At 47.9% G+C, this 18891-nt stretch overlaps 2 protein-coding genes and 1 long non-coding RNA gene across 3 annotated transcripts in view; 2 read left to right on the plus strand and 1 right to left on the minus strand.

The window, feature by feature from the left end:
* The window catches only part of LOC135811720 (putative sodium-coupled neutral amino acid transporter 11), a 25696-nt gene extending 16517 nt beyond the window's left edge, over positions 1–9179 (minus strand). The window contains exons 1-8 of the mRNA XM_065324961.1: positions 8697–9179; positions 7075–7130; positions 5049–5120; positions 4619–4700; positions 4148–4281; positions 2378–2453; positions 1695–1760; positions 231–328 (exon numbers count right to left, since the gene is read on the minus strand). Of these exons, the coding sequence (XP_065181033.1) occupies positions 231–328; positions 1695–1760; positions 2378–2453; positions 4148–4281; positions 4619–4700; positions 5049–5120; positions 7075–7130; positions 8697–8787 (675 nt within the window). The 5' untranslated portion in view covers positions 8788–9179. The remainder of the gene's footprint in view (positions 1–230; positions 329–1694; positions 1761–2377; positions 2454–4147; positions 4282–4618; positions 4701–5048; positions 5121–7074; positions 7131–8696) is intronic.
* A 965-nt stretch (positions 9180–10144) lies between these two features.
* Positions 10145–12040, plus strand: LOC135806471 (uncharacterized). The gene has a single exon (XM_065320695.1). The coding sequence runs from the start codon at positions 10145–10147 to the stop codon at positions 12038–12040; it is 1896 nt and encodes a 631-aa protein (XP_065176767.1).
* Positions 12041–15929: 3889 nt separating this feature from the next.
* LOC135811729 (uncharacterized) lies at positions 15930–17741 on the plus strand. The gene is made up of 2 exons (XR_010552687.1): positions 15930–16210; positions 16362–17741. It is a non-coding gene; the product is annotated as an uncharacterized LOC135811729 (long non-coding RNA).
* Positions 17742–18891: the final 1150 nt, after the last annotated feature.

Here is an 18891-nt window from a genome sequence, read left to right on the forward strand (position 1 = left end):
TGAACCTGTGTTGAAAGACCGCCCATCTTATGAGACCATGTTTCTACATACAATTGAACCTGTGTTCAAAGACCCCCAGTCCTATCTTATGCGACCATGTTTCTACATACTAGTACACTTGAACCTGTTTTGAAAGGTCACCTGCCTACAAGGACCGGTATCCTATGCACCATTGGCCGGGCGGTCACCAAACACAGGTTGCTCGATAAGTACAAACCATACTGTCGTACCTTTCCGAGCTTGGCAATATCGCGGTATAAAGATAGCGGCCACATAACAAGAACTGTCACAACAAACTTGATGAACATTTCATTAATAAGAACGCCGCCTGGAGCAAAAAGAAGATGACAAACAGAGACAAAAAGGAGACGCATGAGAAAGATGGTGTGTATTCCTCCACAGGCCCATACATAGTCAACTTCGCGAATAACGACTGCGGATATAACGACAATTCGCAAATAACGACAGAATTTCCATGCCCCGAGAAAAGTCCCATGGCCCATCCAACTGTAATACATTATAATGAGACTTCGGGTATAACGACACTTTGCGAATAAGGACACTTTTCTGATGCCCCGCCGAGTGTCGTTATAAGCGAAGTTGACCGTACACCATGCATTCTGGTAGCAAGGAGCGATGCATGCATTGGAGTGAATACAAAGCACATCAGCAGCCGCCATCCTAGAAGAGTCAGTTACAAAAATCACGCGACAGACCAGGCGTCTCTTCCACTAACAAGAAGAGAAGGACTGCTCAAACATCGACAATGTTCACTATCAAGCCAGGCTCCTATCGCATGGGACAGGTTCGCACAATAGGAAAGCACCAAAAGCTGTACTTATTGTTTTTTTTTTTACTTTTAATTAAAGTATTAAAGTATGTTGGCCATTACAAGAAGAAATAGGCTGTCCTCACACTACTTGAAAAACCGCATGTGACTTACGTGTGAATGTTGCCACGGTGACGGTTGTGAAGATGAAAAAGGCCCTTGAAAGCCGCTTGAAAGGTTTCAGCGGAAACGGAACCCTCTTCGACGAGGTTTTTTTTGCTTTCAGGCCGTTTGGAAAGCTGTGCGAAGTCGGGAGGCCGGAGTCCTATTGTACGGTGAAAGGCTCCAGAATATTTTTCATGCTTTGTTTCCTCGTGGTCGTACTGCTCTTGTACATATACTTGTAGTTTCCTTTTTTGTTTGTCATTTCTGTGGTGTTTTTTTTCCGAGTATTTTCCGTCTTCTTTCTTCAGTAGCTTCCCGTTGTTTTGATTGCCGTTTCTGTCGCATTTCTTTTGTACCGACAAAATGCCTCGCGTAGTGTTTTCTGACGACTTGGAGAAGAAGCCCATCGAGCTGTGGAGCAGGTATCAAAATGAAAAAAAGCAGGACCATGAAAAAGAGAGTTGTTGATCGAGCGCCAAAAAATTGAAGGAACGTACGTGCCTCGGGATTTGCAAAACTACCATATGACAATCATGTTTCTCCATGGTAATTTGCTGACAAAAATGTTTCAAGTCGTCACTGGAGTGCAGTGTGCTTGGAAAGGCTTTTTTCAAGTACTTTTGTCCAGTTTAGAACGCGACATTTGCGTCAACTTTCAACTTTTCAAGTAGTGTGAGTACAGCCTTGGGAAAGTAAATGCTCAACTTCAACTTCGAGTGCTCTTTAACAAGTCTTAAAAGAGATGGAATCAATTGCCTACCTGCACCAGCTTGCTCCAAGACCTTTGGGATGGTATCACCGATAATGATGGTGTAGCCGATCATAGCTGTACACACAAAACATACATAACACACACAAGAACAAGCAGTCACATAATATAGACATAATTCACAAGATAACACCTTTTCACAAATGGCACGCGTACATGCAACATCTGAGAATGGTAGCATCCAGGGAGGTGACACCTCCACTGAACACTGCAGTGCGTAGGATTCGGAAGTTCCACGTGATCCCTGGTCTACGCGACATGCGATTGCCCACCCCAAACAGGTTCCAGACCAGTGATTGATATAAATCGACCCTGCCCGAAGGCCAGAGTGACCGGGAAGGGCACCCGTGGAAACGAGACTCACATCGGTTCACGTTCCACGTGTCCATCTGTGTTATCCCCCTGCATGCTAGGGTTCTCTGGAGTGCGCACAACGGAAGCAACACACCTCACCAGGAGTGGATGTCATAACAAATGACTACTAACATTCACTAGTTTGAGGAAGTCAAATGAAGAACAATCGACGTTCTTCAATCTACAATTGCATATGGAGGCAGTTATCACATCTTTTAAAGGATTTCTTTTATCATCACATTTCAAACACCTACATCAAAACAAACGGAAACAGGCGTGGAAAGTGAAGTTGTAAGCGCGGCATAGGCAACATGACCTACCGAAAAAAGGGTAGAAAAACTGGCATGCAGATAAATAGAAAAATCCAGCCTTGCCGAACATTTTGTCCATGGTCCCCTGAAGCACAGCACACAAGCAATGGAGAGCAGTAGTATTATTACATGCGAGTACTTCTTGCACCACAGAAATGGCATGCGGAGTTCGGCCTCATGAATATAGAGTGGGTTCAAATAAAATTATGTCACATGACCACACGCGACAGTCCTGTGAGTTCCAACTCCAGTCAACCTCTGCGCCTGCGGGTCACGTGATGCCGGCCATGTTGATTCCACTGTACACGACGTGCTATGGTCGATTTCTACACAAACTACGGTCACGTGACCAAGATGTGAAACTACTCTGTGACAGCACCAGGGCTACGCGGCCCTACAGTCCATTTCAAAACTATAGACGCGTACCTAGGCAAAAACCGTTATGCCAGCATCTATACCACATAAAATCTGTGATCACTTTGTGCATAAATTTTTCCAAATTAGCCGTCTGTTATCCAATCGTTTAGAAACTATATGAGAGTAATTGTGGAGCGATCCTGAGCAATATTCCGAAAACTATTCTCAAAAAGGTCCAGCCAAATTTGAAATATTTCAAAAACCCTACGCGTCTATAGTTTTGAAATGGACTGTAGTAGTAGTACTACAAGCACGGGGCTAGCGTGCAGTCAGCGCGGCTCTGCAGTATTCAAGAGGTCAGATCCACCACCAGGAAGTGTACTAGTACAACATTGTAGTTACCCTTGGCAACCACTGTACTGTGCGCATTCGGCAAAACAAAATGATTTGCTTTTCAACCAATCAACAAGTACAGCAAAACCTGTGACTAACGACCACCCCTTGGGGCCAGAGAGAGCGGTCTTTAGTGGCAGGTGGTCCTTGGTTAGAGGTTTGCACCGCACAACCATTATATGAATGTGAGACCGTCCGTGCCTGGCGAAGTGGTCTGTAGTACCAGGCTGGTCGCTAGTCACGGTGGTCTTCAGTTACAGGTTTTACTGTATTTCTAGTTAGATAGTTCTTACAGTCCATTTCAAAACTATAGACGCGTACCTAGGCAAAAACCGTTATGCCAGCATCTATACCACATAAAATCTGTGATCACTTTGTGCATAAATTTTTCCAAATTGGGCGTCTGTTATCCAATCCTTTAGAAACTATATGAGAGTAATTGTGGAGCGATCCTGAGCAATATTCCGAAAACTATTCTCAAAAAGTTCCAGCCAAATTTGAAATATTTCAAAAACCCTACGCGTCTATAGTTTTGAAATGCACTGTAGGAGGGGCCGGTTTTGCCAGCTATTGAGCGCACTTCACTCTGCACCCTGTCACTTATTTGGCGTCAGTGCACCCTGCCACTTTTTAAAGTGATCACAAATCAAGGACACCACCTCGGCCATCAGTCGGACACACCCATACTTATATACAGCAAAAACGTGCGCCCATGTATGCCACACATACCGTAAAGTACCGTTGATCCGCCCCCCACGCCGTGTCCCTTCCCACCTGGTTTTTCGGCAGGGGGCGGGAATTAGATCAAGTCGTTCAAGTGCAGTACGATGTGCAACAAAGCAGAAGATCAGACCTGGGATGCTGGATTGTGCACATGTTCATCCTGCAATCGCACCTATCGTGTACAGCAGTACATGCATCGGTTCAACACGCCGATGTCGCTTGACAGGCAGAATTTCGACAGGGGGCGGGAATTAGAGCGGGGGCGGATCAATGGTACTTTACGGTACTAGTACAGAAGTCATGTACCTGGTAGCTGGTGACGCCGATCAGTAAGCCAGTTTCCACCAGCAGCCGTAGTGAGTAGTCGGTAACCAGTGCCATGAAGAAGAGCAAGAAGGTGCCCAGGATAAACCCAGCTTGGGATATGGCGAACGGCAGACCTGTTGGGAAAGGGAACGCCGCGGAAAAAAGAGCGTCAGTTCCTAGTCCTATGTGGAATCTAGAAGCACCAGTGCATCTGTTATGGTATAGACCGTCAACGGGATAACGAAAAGAGGATAGACCTTGTATCTACAGCATCACACATGCGCGCAAATCTTAGGAGCACAGCAAAATCCACTCGCAATATTCTATCGCTGCAAAAGATTCACCATGACTGTTTCTAGTCCACAACGTAACTCTAAAACATTTACAGTGTGTGAGTTAAAGTACTGGTAGAATGAAAAAAAAAGCTGGTTGCCACGAAGAATGCACAGCAACGTCTTCTTCCGTGCTCACCAATAATTCCTGCACCGATGATCGAGTTGATCATGTTATATGATGCCATGCCAAATCCACTCTTCGCCGTTCCATCTTCAATCTAAAGATGACGGCAACGGCAACGGCAGCCACAACAACAACAACAATCTCTTATTGGCGATGGTGCCATCGTGAGAATAAAAAATTCAACAACAACAACAACAACAACAACAACAACAACAACAACAACAACAACAACAACAACAACAACAACAGCAGCAGCAACATTGTTGGCGGCGGAGGCGGTGGTGGCAACAACAATAACAACGGGAGAAAGAATTGCAGATTGGCACTCAGGCAGATCCAGCAAATAGAAGTGACACAAAAACACACACACACACACACACGCGGGCGCGCGCGCGCGCGCACACACACACACACACGCGTGCACACACACACACACACATACCTTCTCCTCGTACGCAATCAGCTGTGTCTCATCGCCGTTCGGATCGCTAGCTACACGGCTTATCGATGTCAACTGCAAACAGACACAAATGCAGAGACAGCCAAACAGACACATACATGTACTCACACAATTGAGAGCAAAAAAGTTAACAAAGGACGAAAAATACAAACGAGCAAGCATTGAAACACCCCTGTCTCACACACATGACACAGGAGTGACAGGACACGTGATAATTATGATCCGTATCGTAACAGCTACAAAACTGGGTCTCCCGGGTTCCTCAGAGTCAGTGGCCCAGTTCGGTAAAACATTATTTTTTCGCAGTGTTTGGCTGTTTGTCGCAGAAAGTCGCACTCGAGACTGTCCCTGATCTGCAAAGATCTTCGCGTACAACTTCTGCACTGTATGTGGAGAAGAATCCATGAATCCGACTGTTGATGTGATGGTTCAAACTGACTGATCGAACAAGACGTGCGTTGATGTCACTGTGTCTAAGTGTGAACAAAACAGCGGCAGTAAGTCAGTTTGTCCGCTATGTGTGTGTGGTGTGTGTGTGTGTGTGTGTGTGTGTGTGTGTGTGTGTGTGTGTGTGTGTGTGTGTGTGTGTGTGTGTGTGTGTGTGTGTGTGTGTGTAGGGCATTCGGAGCATTGCGTCGATCTGTCTTTGATGATGGCGATCTTTCACTGGCAACGAAGCGAATGGTGTATGATGCATGTGTGGCTTCTCTTCTCCTTTACGGAGCGGAGTGTTGGGTACCACTGAAAAGCGAGCTTGCGGCGCTGTCCGCCTTCCATCTTCGCTGCATTTCCGCAATCTTAGCCCTCGGTAGAAGAGACACCTGGGACTTCCACATCAACAGGAAGACCATTCTGGAGGCCTGGAATCGTCGAGATCCAGTGGATATTACCACACGTGTTCTTCGCCGCCGTCTGGAGTGGCTAGGCCATCTAGCTAGGATGGACGGCGATAGAACTCCGCGCCAGCTCCTGTTTGGTGCGCTCCTTCCGCCGAGGCCAGCTTGCGGTCCTCGGAAACGGTGGCGAGACTCTGTCAGAGCTGACCTCTCCGCAGTGAACATCGACCACACGGAATGGTACGACCTCGCCCAGGAGCGTGGGAAATGGCGCAGTGCGTATTCCGCTCAACCAGTACCGCGATCGGCTCAGCGTGACACTTCTGTGCTCTGCGATGTTTGCCAGCGTACTTTCGCCCACCAGAAATACAAGAATCGCCACAAGTGCCTGGCCGAGAGGAGGAAGCCCATATCTGAGCAGTCTGGCAGCCGACTATGTAATGCGTGCGGGAGATGGTTCTTGAGTGCTGGCGGGCTAGCTTCGCATAAGTGTCTCTCCAACTCGGCTGCTGAAGTGGCGTCGGTCTCGGCTGTGGCATCGGCAGACTCGGTCCGGAAACAGCGGGTTGCCCTGCCCTGCTGCAGAGCGCATTGTCTCGGCTGCGGTCGCTGCTGCAAGTCATCCCGTGGTTTCGACCTGCATAGCTGTGCTAATTTCCTGTCCAGGAAGTAGAGCGGCGTTTCTGGGTCCAATGCTGAACTCAGTGCTGTCGACCCCTGCACAGGGGACACGTGACCATTTGATGGCAGTGTTACCAAGGACCAAGGTGTGTGTGTGTGCGTGTGTGTGTGTGTGTGTGAGGAGAGAGAGAGAGGGGAGAGAGAGAGAGAGAGAGAGAGAGAGAGAGAGAGAGAGAGAGAGAGAGAGAGAGAGAGAGAGAGAGAGAGAGAGAGAGAGAGAGAGAGGGAGGGAGGGAGGGAGGGAGGGAGAGAGAGAGAGAGAGAGCACACACATTTGTGTGATGTGTGTGTTTGTATAGAAAGAGAGAGAGAGAGCACAGTGTGTGTGTGTGTGTGTGTGTGTGTGTGTGTGTGTGTATGCTCGTTTTCTGTACAGTGTGAACTGTGAATTTCAGTCCACACTGGCATGGCAGGTATGTGTGTCTCCCCATACTGCGTGCACTCGATCTGTCCACTGCCAGTAGCCACGACAGTCAACAGCTTGTCCTAACCTCCACAGTGCTGCTATCATTGCCACTAGGGATCTCCCCCGATCCATTCTGAAGCTCTGCAAAAAACAAAACAAATAAACAATAGAAATAGGGACAAGCGCATACCCATCCCCCTCCTCCCTACACACACACACACACACACACACACACACACACACACACACACACACACACACACACACACACACACACACACACACACACACACACACACACACACACACACACCACACCACACACACATTCAAGTGGGGCCAACGAGATCCGACCCGTGAGCTAAAAGCAGCGTCAAGGCTCAGACGAACCCTACGGCCCTCGGATGGGTGTTTGACAGCGTATGATGTAATTGAAACACATGTAGAAAGGTGGCGCTACTTTTGACTCGCAGGGCAGATTTCTTTGGCCACAACTGTACAAACACCCACCCACCCACACCATGTACGCACACAAACACACCCACACCCACATATACACACCCACATATACACACCCACACACACGTTAGTGCTGTCGATATGCGTTATTTCTCTGACTGTATACAACCGCCAAGACGACCCCGTGGGTGTACCGTAAAGTACTGTTGATCCGCCCCCCCCCCCCCCTCCAATTTCCACCCCCCGTCGAATTTCTGCCTGTGAAGCAACGTCGGCGTATACAATGCAGTACGGTCGGTGTTGAACCGGTGCATGCACATGCTGCACACAATACGTGCCATTGCAGAATGAAGATGTGCACAATTCAGCACACCGCGTTGCTGTACATCGTACTGTACTTGACAGCCTTGATCTACCAACCCCCCCCCCCCCCGCCGCCGAAAACCCACCTGGGAAGTGACACTGGTGGTACGATACTGGCCAGAGAAATCCAACCCCACGAATAAAATAGCGCTGGGCTATTCGCCGCCCTTGCGTTCTGTGCACACGAACGCGGCGCTACTGCCGTCCAGCTCAATGAAATCCAGGCGTGGCACTCCCAGTTTACACCTTGCACCATTTCGCAGCCCAGCGTTCGCCTGTACTAGGTCAAGGGCGCCCGGCGCGTACTTGTGTGACGCGACTGGATTTCATCGAGCAGCACTGTATTATTCGTGAGGAAGAATTTCTCTGGCCAGAACGGTAGGTCAGGTGACCGGTCGACCCTTACTGGTTTTAGCCTTGGCTTACACCAGGTGTACACTGACAACTATGAATAAAAGACTAGAGAGTGAAGACTGTGAGTGTGAAGGCAGTAGAATCAGTAGGTTGCTATTGCCAGTACAATGTACAACGAAACACAAAACTAATAACGCCATGGCACTGACTCTCCCAGTACGCTGACATTTATACACACTGACTCTGTACTGAAACACACCGATCTGCTGTCTGCCTGCCATGCTCAACGCATTATAGGCCATCATTGCTTTCTGAGACTTCACGCACACGACCTCTCGTTTGACAAACATAAATTCATCTCCTGTCACTTTGGGAAATTGAGGCGTTGATAAGAAATGCTAAAGTACAGTTTCTGAATCTGAAATAGAGTGCCACGTTTTCCAGGTTACTTTCTGCTAAGCCATGAAGTGGGGCATAACGATTCTCATCCTCAGTCAATACGAATGGGTAAAATAATTGGTAAAAGCTCACCAGTTGGATTCATTGCGTACGATGATTGCTCGAACGTACCACCGTTAAAAGCATCTCCCACTTTGCTCTTGATGGAGGTAGAAGAAGACATGGCTCTAGGACTTCATCTGATACTGTAACTCTACACGGCCGACACGACTTGTGCGAGCAGCCAAAAGAGGAAGGAGCACTCTTACGCGCCCTGCAATGCAACCCTACCAAACTTTCGGTGGCTTTGCATTTGGTCAGTTTGGAGTTAGCCTGTTTGGTCCAAAGAAACTACTCTGCACTACCACAGCACTGCAGCATTCAACAAAGTAACTAACTTAGTTACGTGCACGCATAGCTAGCATGCACGATACTCGATAGAGCTAGAGATCTGTCAGATCATGCTGAAGCATGAAGGCTTGAAGCAGTCGTGTCTACCGACCGTGTTCTGAGTTGGGACTGAGTCTGTGACTCGTGTGAGCTCCAAGCTGCAGCAGCACAACCAGCTCCTGTCATACCTGGCCACCGACCCGTGCAGCGCAAGCATCATCGACATCAGGCTGCCAAAGTCGGAAGTGGATGGAGTGGTCCTGGACGGCTTCCGTTTTATTTAGTTCCGACTCCTGCCATCCTCGGCCTCGCGAGCTCCATACCAGCTTCCTTCCGACCGCTCAGGTCCTGCCATGGCATCATGATACCGGCCGGTATGGGGCATGGCCGAGGCTCACACTACTGCCTTGTACTGGCACTAGCACAGAGTCAGTCGACACTCGACAGTACAGTACAAAAGTCAATAGCAGCTGCTGCTGTTTGCTTTTTGAGAAGTGGAACTGGAACTTGGTGGAAGTGGACGAAAATCACTCGAGTCGAGCTTCGCGTCATAGAACAAGTGGAAAGCTAGCTGCTAAAGTAAAGGTGTTTTATTGAACGCACAAAGCAATGATGATAATGAATGCAAGGAGAGCAAAGAATTCAAGCTACAAGGTGTGGTGTAATTAAGCTAGCTGCTACTGCTGCTGATGTGCTGGTAGTTTCTTTATTGATGGATTTGGCAAAGGCTCAGCTGTGTGCAAGCATGGCGACCAACATAATTCTTGGTAGGTTGCTAACTGTTGAGTACGAGTGCATTATGATGTACTAGTGTTGTTGGCTCCTACAAAAACAGTTTATTTCGCATGAACATGGTTAATAATAATAATCTTTATTTCAGGATTACCCAAAGGCTGACGCCTATCGGGGGATCTCCTATTTGTGTATGTACACTGAACATTGGAGTTGGGAAAAAGAGAAAATGTGCAAAGTGAGTTCGGAAAAAGATAGATGCTGCACAAAGGATACAGTGAAAGAACAAGCAGTGTAAATCAATGATTGGCATTGATTGCACATCAAAGGGATACCAGTGCAGTCGGTGTGTATTATTATTATTATTATTATTATTATAGGAAGATGAACGCAAGCTACGGCGCATGAAGGATGACATTATGTCGCTCTATGATGAAGAAGCTAAGAGGAACCGCAAACAATCAACGTTCGTACCGCTGTCCCAAGAAGAGAAAGATGAGATTCAACAGCTCAGGGGAAAACATAGTGTTGTCATAAAGCCGTCAGACAAGGGAAAGGGATTCGTCTTGTTGCCCAGTACACAATATGATGAGAAAGCCGAAGCCATGCTGGACCAAGAAGCTGACTATGAGAAGGTGGCCATGACGGTGGACAAACTGGATGAGGAGACAAGACGTTTTGTCGACACTCATCTGAAGAACAAGCTCCCGGAGAAACTGGAGAAGGCAATTAAACCGAGGCACTCGCGGATGCCAAGGTTTTACGGTCTCCCCAAAGACCATAAGGCAGGATTGCCATTGCGTCCCGTGGTCAGTTCTTGCGACAGTCCTACAAGTAACCTTTCGTTGATTGTTGAAAGGATACTGAATCAGCTCCTTATGTTCGTACCTGCTCATCTAGATAGCACCGAAGCCTGCATTGAAGACATCAAGAGGCATCGCCAGGTCCCGGATGGCTGCATCATCGCCTCATTCGATGTAGTGGGCCTCTATTCGAACATTCCTATAGATGAGAGCATTTCGGCCGCTATTACCAAGCTAGAGCAGCATAAAGATGATGTCGACATGCTTGGATTGACGGTTGCGGATGTACAGCTGATGTTGCAGTATGTTCTGTCAAACAACTACTTCGAGTTCAATAGTAAACAGTACCGTCAGAAGCGTGGAATTGCGATGGGGAACCATCTGGCACCTCCGCTGGCCATCCTCTTCATGGATGCGCTTGAACAGAAGGCCCTCTCGACAGCTACAGTGAAGCCAGATCTCTACAAGCGATATATCGACGACTGCATACTACTGTGGAGACATGGCTGGAAAGGTTTAACAGCACTTCTAGATCACTTCAACGGACAGCACACTACTATCAAATTCACAATGGAACACTCGGTCAACGAAACTCAGTCAGTGAACTTCCTGGATCTAGCGCTGTCTGTGCGTGGAAACAGCATAGAGTGGGAGCTCTATGTTAAGCCTTCCCACAGTGGTGTCCACCTGTCCTATGAATCATGTCTCCCCTGGTCGTGTAAAAGAGCTGTTGCAACGAACCAATTCTCTCGAGCTATCCGTAACTCGTCAACACCGGAAGCGGAAGACAGGAGCATGTCCATAATTGAAGAGTTGCTCGAGAGAAATGACTATCCACGCACCGAGATAAACGCAGCACGACGAGCAGCCAAGGGGAAGAGACAAGATACACACCCGTCTCAACAACAGCAGCGTGACAGCAAGCGCAGACACAACCAATTCAAGTCAGTCATCAAACTGCCCTTCATCAACGACTCACTTGCCGCTCGTGTCTCACGACGTGTTCGAAAGTTCAGTCCGCATGTTCGTGTTGTCTTTGTGTCTGGTCCTTCTTTGAAGGATATGTTGGTCCGATCGTCGAGTGCTGTACGTGTGTGTCCCCGTGAGAAGCAGCGATCGGAGGTGAAGAGAGGGAGAGGTCGACCAATGGAGTGTCGTGCATGTGATGCGAGTATGGTGGATAGTCAGTGTTTAGTCAAAGGTGTTGTCTATTGTATGTCTTGCACGTTGTGTGCGGAATTGTACGTTGGTGAGACCGAGCGGCCGGTGAGGGACCGATTCGCTGAGCACTACCGAGAGGCAAGGGCGATGGTGGCGAAGGCTCCCTGGGGCTTCCACTATCGTACCCAGCATCGAGAATCTTTAAAGTCTTCCAACTTTCTGCCCTTCCACCAGGCAAAGATTCTCGGCAGGGAGGCTTCGCTACCATCAAGGAAACTGCTTGAAGCTATCGAGATAAGGAAGCGCAAACCAGCAGTCAATTGCGATGACGGCTGGCGCCTAATTGACTGATTGGATGTCACCGGATCGTCACTGGAATCGACACCCATCTCCTCGAACTACCACTGGACTTTACCACCTGACACAGCACATACACATACTTTGCACATACACCGCTGTCATATACATAGATCGCCTTTAGCATTCCCACACTTGAAAGTGTTCTTGTACGTGCTGTGATAGTCTTACTAGTCTTCTTTCTTCTGTTTAGGTCACCTTACAGGTGATGATTGTAAACTTTAGTGTTAGTGTTAGTGTTAGTTTTCTTGCCAAATTGTGTCTGTGTGTATGTGTGAGTTTTCTCATCTTTCGTTTTTGTTTAGGTCACCTTACAAGTGATGATTGTTTAGTTTGCTGGCCTTGCCAATTGTGTCACCATGATGTGTTAGTTCATTCATCTGCCTGCATTATTCGTCTTTATATTTCGTAATTTGGCCTCCCCTTCCTCAATGCCCTGATGATGCCCAATGGGCGAAATATTGGCAAAGTTATTTATTTAGTGCAGCTGAGAGCCTGTTGCCGGAATGGCGGTGTTTTCAAGTGATTATTATTATTATTATTATTATTATTAAATGTTTGATAGGGCAATCCCCTCAGGCCTAAGGCCTTTTGACAGGGTACCCTGAAAAATGAAGAACAGAATTACGGAAGGTATGCAGGGAAGAACTTGAGCGGACCTCCGCTGGGAGGGCATTCCAGCGGTCAGAGCCAAGGAAAGTGACAGAAAATAAACCGTCCATAGCGACGTTTGGCTGTCGGAAGAGCAAGGGAAGAGGACACTTGAGAGCGGGTGCGAGAACTAGTGCAGGTAGAATTAGAGCGGAGACAGAAACAGTTAGCAACAAAGACACTAGCCAGATCATGAAGCGCGCGGTACGTTAGAACGTACAGCTTGAATTGGTACCCGACAGACAAGGGAATGATATGGTAGCGGGCAAGAACAAGGGAGACATCAGATAGGCGGGGCATGCAAAATACAATACGCAGCGCTCTATTGCTAAGTCGGACAACACGGTCATGGAGGGAGGCAGAAAGGCAGTGAGCAAAGGAATTAGACCCATACTCAAGTATGGACTGAATGGAACAGATGTAGAAAGCCCTCTTAGCATCGATCGTTAAAATTAATGGTCTCGGACCTTTCTAAACATTCCTAACTTACAGCCTATTTTACGTTCTAATTCTGCAATGTGAACTCCAAAGGAGAGATGTTCGTCAAGAACTATACCGAGGTATTTCACGTGTGCACTAGGGGTGATGGTGTAACTATGTTGTAGTCTCTGATCTGAGTGTACATGATGTGACTCGACTATGCATGGAGCCATGATCATGATGATGCAATGGTGTTTGTCTGCGATGTCACTTGGGCTGATCCAAAGAGCGTGGCCACCGCTCGCTGTGGGTTTTCTTGAAAATCCGAGGAACTTCCCATCCAAACTCTGGCACACAGGACACACGCTACATCGGTTCTCACGCCAAAACGCCGTCCGTGATTTCTCTGTCCAGTGTGTGTCAGTGACTCACTCAATGGGGATCAGCATTTAGTCACCTTGATGGCCTGGCAACCGTGAACGGTGTTGCCGCAATGGACTACTTTCTGAGCCGTAGGGAAGACGGGTCAGAAGGCCGGGCTGCGTCACGAGTCTGTTGTCACAGTTTCCAGGAGCAGTTTGTCTCTGAAGAGGGTGCTTTGATTGGTTGACATAAATTATTATTATTTAATAGGCTCAGGCTTGTAACCATGTGAGTTCATCCGCTTCAGTAGAGGGCTCGATTTCCAAAGGCGGAATACACAAACAGAAGGACGAACAGTTGCGACGTTTGTGTAGGCTCTTTTTACATGTATTTACCTTGAAAGGCTGGGTTAAAGGTCAAGAGCCTCATGATTGAGGGGCTTTCTTGTCACCGGGACTGAAAACGAATTTCTCTGTTTAGTACTCTCTGCTTGGTACTACCAGGGAGGGGGGGGGGGGGGGGGAGGGAGTAGTGACTTGGACGCATAACAATCACTGGGGTCGTCAGCTTGAAGCTCTGATGCGCAATTATGTATCTGCAGTGCAGTCCAAGCGAACAAAGACCAGTATTCAATAACCAAGTGGGGTCGTCCATAAATATCGAACTTTTTTCACAAAACGAAATAATTTCGTTATGGGGTGGGAGGGGGTTGACCAATTTCGTTTCAGAAAACATTGATTCATGTACATGGCTGTTGTATATGCATGTATGTCAACATGTTTTACGTTCTGAGGGGGAGGGAGGGGTTGGGTCTAAACTAAAATAATTCGTTTGGTGAAAAAAGTTCGATATTTACGGACGGACGTACATGTACATGACTTTTTTCGATTTTGACAGCATGTTACAAGGCGAGGACGCGTAGTGCTCCTGACTACAACCATAAACCCACCATGTACATGACTGTACTCTATTCTCTATCTACGTAAAAGGCGCGGAAAGCAGCAAGCCCTCATGATAGGCACTTCAGTCACGTGACAGGACCTGTCAAAATTTGCTAAGGTGAGAGTGCGTACTTGCGTGGCACCAGTCAAGTGCATGCGCAAAACTGTACAGGTACGCGCTATGCTTCGTTGTACGGGCTGATAGTTGGGCGCATCGTGTTGCTCTGACGTTCAGCTTTCAGTAGATCCCGCATACGTCATAGTGCGTACATTTTTGCGAGTTGTAGATCACGTACACTACCAGCAAAGAGTTTTTCACAAAGAACTGTTGTTTGCTCGCGTTTGAAACGCTGCCTATCGTCTTCAGCGTCGTCTTTCCATTCGGAAACAGTAGAGTTCTTGTTTACCAGGGCTTGCGCATCGCTGCGCAAGGAGACATTATGTACGTAGGCACTGAGAAGTATGCGCTTTAGGCGGAGGAGAACGACGATGCGTCGTCCTACCTGGGCGAATTCTCAAAGCGTACTGAAAGCCAAGTTTTGACACGGTTGCGCTGAAAGGCCTACTGATGTTTACGAACAATCAAAAAGCACAGTGGCTGCTGGAGAAACCCTCTGATGAGGGGATGCTTTGATATACGCAGCCAGGTACGCTTCACCAAAATTTCAAAGCTCACCAGCAGGCAATTCATGACTGCTGCATGGAGCAGTTGAAGGAGAGGGAGGCAGATATCACACCATGGAAAGAAGCTACCAACAGAGGTCCTGAGGAACTTCTTGCCAACTTGGAATCACTTGAGATGGCATGACTGTGGGCACGAATGTCCTGTGCAGCAATTCGCGCGCGCGCGTGCTTACCCTCCACGTTGCGGTGTACGGCGTACAACGAGGAAGTTGTGTGTTGTTTTTGTGCCAGAAGAATGTCTTTATAGCTCTTACGCTTTAGTACCCGCAGGAGCCTGCCAGTATGTCGTTATCAGTTCATTTCACAGCAAACTGAAGCTGTTACTATGGGTTACTATGGCGTTGCTATGGGTTGCTATGGAGTTGCTATAGTGATTGCGGTCACAATTGCCGTATTCTTGCCTATTCTGAACTTTGATCTGTTTTGTTTCGATCCATACAGGGTTGTTGGTGTAAGTGAGTGATGTGTGCTTGAAAAAAACACTCTGATGTTTTGTGACTATATCCACTGATGATACTTCGGAGATGCTGTTGGTGCCACAAATTGTATTGATTTCGCCTTATGCAACTGCCTATCTTCAACCCTTCATATCTGAGTGGTATCACTGTGGATTTCAATAAAATTTTCTGTGTGACCTTGTGATACCCACCACCATCGATTACCGATGATAAACCTGGAAAAAACGCGATTTCAAAAAATGGGGTGAAATGCCTACTCATGAGCTCAGCAGGCAAGCAGCAGGCCCTCCGCCTTGTGATGTGCTCTACAGACGTACACGGTACAGTCATACAGAGCACAGTCACTACAGTACTTAGTAGTACAATAGACCGATCCCCTTATTATACTGGGTTCGAGCACGGGGGCAACCTCACTCGCGATCGAGCTAGTTTTTGAACGTGACAGCATCTTTGACAGTGTGTTTCAGGTTTGTTTTGGAATGTCTTCTGCTTAGTTCAAGTAGTTTGCGATGGCTTCGAGCGGTGCTAAACCTCCTGCTGGTAGGAGCAGAGTCTCCGAGAGAGACATGGACTGTGATGCCGCTGCAGGATTTTTTCAAGGCGCGGGAGGGAACGATCTCGGGCCACAAACAGGAGTTACTCCAGAGGTGAGTTTTTTTGTTGTTGAAATATTCGAATCGCGAATCGTGTTGTGAGATTTATTTTGTACCTAGGCTACAGCAGACCATATTTCTTTCTCCTTGCGATCGGTGCTGAAGATAATAGTAAACTTTTTCTGGTCTGTCTTTTCCTCTCCAGAGCCATCTTCTATGAAGGTAACCGTGGTGCTGCCAAGTCACCAAGTCGCGATCAGCAGCCCTGAAGTGGAAAAATCGATTTTCCAACGATCTGGTTGGACATCAGCCACTAAAGTACTTCTGATTTGCCTGTAGTGACAACAGCAGCCATCCTTGGACACCTTGCAAAGACAGGAAAAGCCACTGGTGGAAGCGACTGCTATGAGGTGACGATAGCAGTGCAGTGGTGATCGCTGTTTTGTCAAGTCGAAGGGCTAGCCAACCCAGAGGAAGCATAAAAAAAACGATGAGCAGTGCGTGTTATTTGTTGAGCGTGAAGAGCTAGAGGAGGACAGTGCAAACACATGGACGGAGTGGATGGTGTTTGAAGAACAGAGTGCTGTGTGCCGGCTGGTGGTGATAGTGGTCTTTGTCAGCATGTATTCGTGCTGCTTCTTGTGCTGGAACACTTCTCGCCCAGGAAGGCAGATTGCGTGCTCCCTTGCCCTCGGTTGGCTATGGGGCATTTGTTCCAGGAACATTACCCCAGAGCCAATGATGAGTCGTACCTTTGAAAAGTCGAAGCTTGCTGTTAATCGCAAGCGTAGCGCAGTGGATTGCTCCCTCTTCGAAGCACGAGGGCCAAAGCTTGCCGCTGTCTGCAGCAAAGTGTGTGTGTGGTTCTTTCGAACCTATGTATTCGTGCTGCTTCTTGTGCTGGAACACTTCTCGCCCAGGAAGGCAGATTGCGTGCTCCCTTGCCCTCGGTTGGCTATGGGGCATTTGTTCCAGGAACATTACCCCAGAGCCAATGATGAGTCGTACCTTTGAAAAGTCGAAGCTTGCTGTTAATCGCAAGCGTAGCGCAGTGGATTGCTCCCTCTTCGAAGCACGAGGGCCAAAGCTTGCCGCTGTCTGCAGCAAAGTGTGTGTGTGGTTCTTTCGAACCTAACTATTTTCTAGTATATTTAACATCCTCAACCCGCCACCACCGTGCGCTCTTGGCCGAACTAATGCACGAAGCATAAACACACCAGCACAGCAAGGACACTTCCGTTGACAGATATTGTTTACGCCTCTAGACCGCTGTTTCTTTTCTTCGAGCTCATCGTTAGAGGAGGATAGCAGGATACTAATGATGATATAATAGAAGATGATAGACGGTTTATGGTCCGATATTGATGATTGAAGATCTAAGAAAGCAATGACAGTGATTGCGAAATGGATAATATTATCATGATTATATGCCAGTCTGGTAATGCGTTGTACTAGTGGACAGTATTGAAATCATCACTGCATTCGATGCAAATATTGGTATACCTTTGGTTTCAGTATTGGAAAAAAAGAGTAAGAGAACCTGGTTGATTTGGTTGCATCTGCGACTGGCTACCGGGTGTTGTGATCAGCAATGTTACCATGGGAGAAAATAAGAGCGCAAGGATCTGTTGGGTCTTTTTGTGCCCGTGCGAGAACCCTAAGTGCATGGCAAAATAGAACTGTTTCATCCACAATGCAGAATGTCTTGCGGTACATGGCATTGATGACTGAACATCTCGCCAGCTCGCCCGAATGGGGATCATGCCCAAACGGAGGAACAAGACGTCTTTCCAGCTCAGCTAGCTATATAGTATATACCGTGAAACGGATGATTAACTTGTGCCACGCATGACAGCTTCTGTCCCATTCGGCCCAGGCTTAGACACATCAATGCCAATAGCAGCTGATCCTCCATTACATGCTCATTGGCGATTTACGGCCACCTCCAACTGTATCCGCCGTCCCTCAGCTTCCGTCTTCGCAGGTCTGGCTCGGCGCAGTACATTTTCTCGGCTAGGCTCAAAGAAGTCCCACAGAGCGGTCCAAACACCTGAAGGCAAACCAGTCAGAAACTGGCGCGGCTCAGAGTCTTTCTTTATGTTATTGTACGTAAGCTGTTTTTCGGCTTTCTTCACCCCATCGTCCAACTGCTCCACGAGACTCTGTACACGAGCTCTACTTGCTGCCAACTCCTGATGCAGATGCTGCACTTCCATTACAGGACCAAACTGCACTAAGCCAGGTTCCTTTCCAACTCAAAATGCCGTTGCCTCTCAGCAAAATACTGGTTTGCGAGCATGGGGAGCTCGTGATGCAGACGCTGCACTTCCATGACCGAACTGCACTAGGCTCAGCAAATACTGTTTTGCGAGCATAGGGAGCAGAGCGTCCAGACTCCACTCTCTTGCGAAAAGCAAACCTGGTACCGTAGGACAGCTGTTTGGCTTCCTGGACTCATCCTGCCCTTGTAGAGCTGGGCAAAACGATTTCGACTTCGGGATCGAAATGATCGCTGCATCTCAAATATTCAGAGTGGCCCTAAAACTACGTCCTTCCTCACGGGGAATAGCCTGGATCCGCTTGCTCCAGGCCGCTGTGGCTCCACACGACGAAAGGAGTGAAATGACTTGCTTGCTTCGTCCTCCTGTTCTGACAGTGAGGAACGCAGCAATGATCCTGAGAAGGCATCCTGAAGTCGTAAAAAGGAAGACGTCTAAACAAAAACAAAACAGCTC

The sequence above is a fragment of the Sycon ciliatum genome, chromosome 1 (assembly GCF_964019385.1).
Source record: "Sycon ciliatum chromosome 1, ocSycCili1.1, whole genome shotgun sequence".
Lineage (NCBI taxonomy): Eukaryota > Metazoa > Porifera > Calcarea > Leucosolenida > Sycettidae > Sycon > Sycon ciliatum.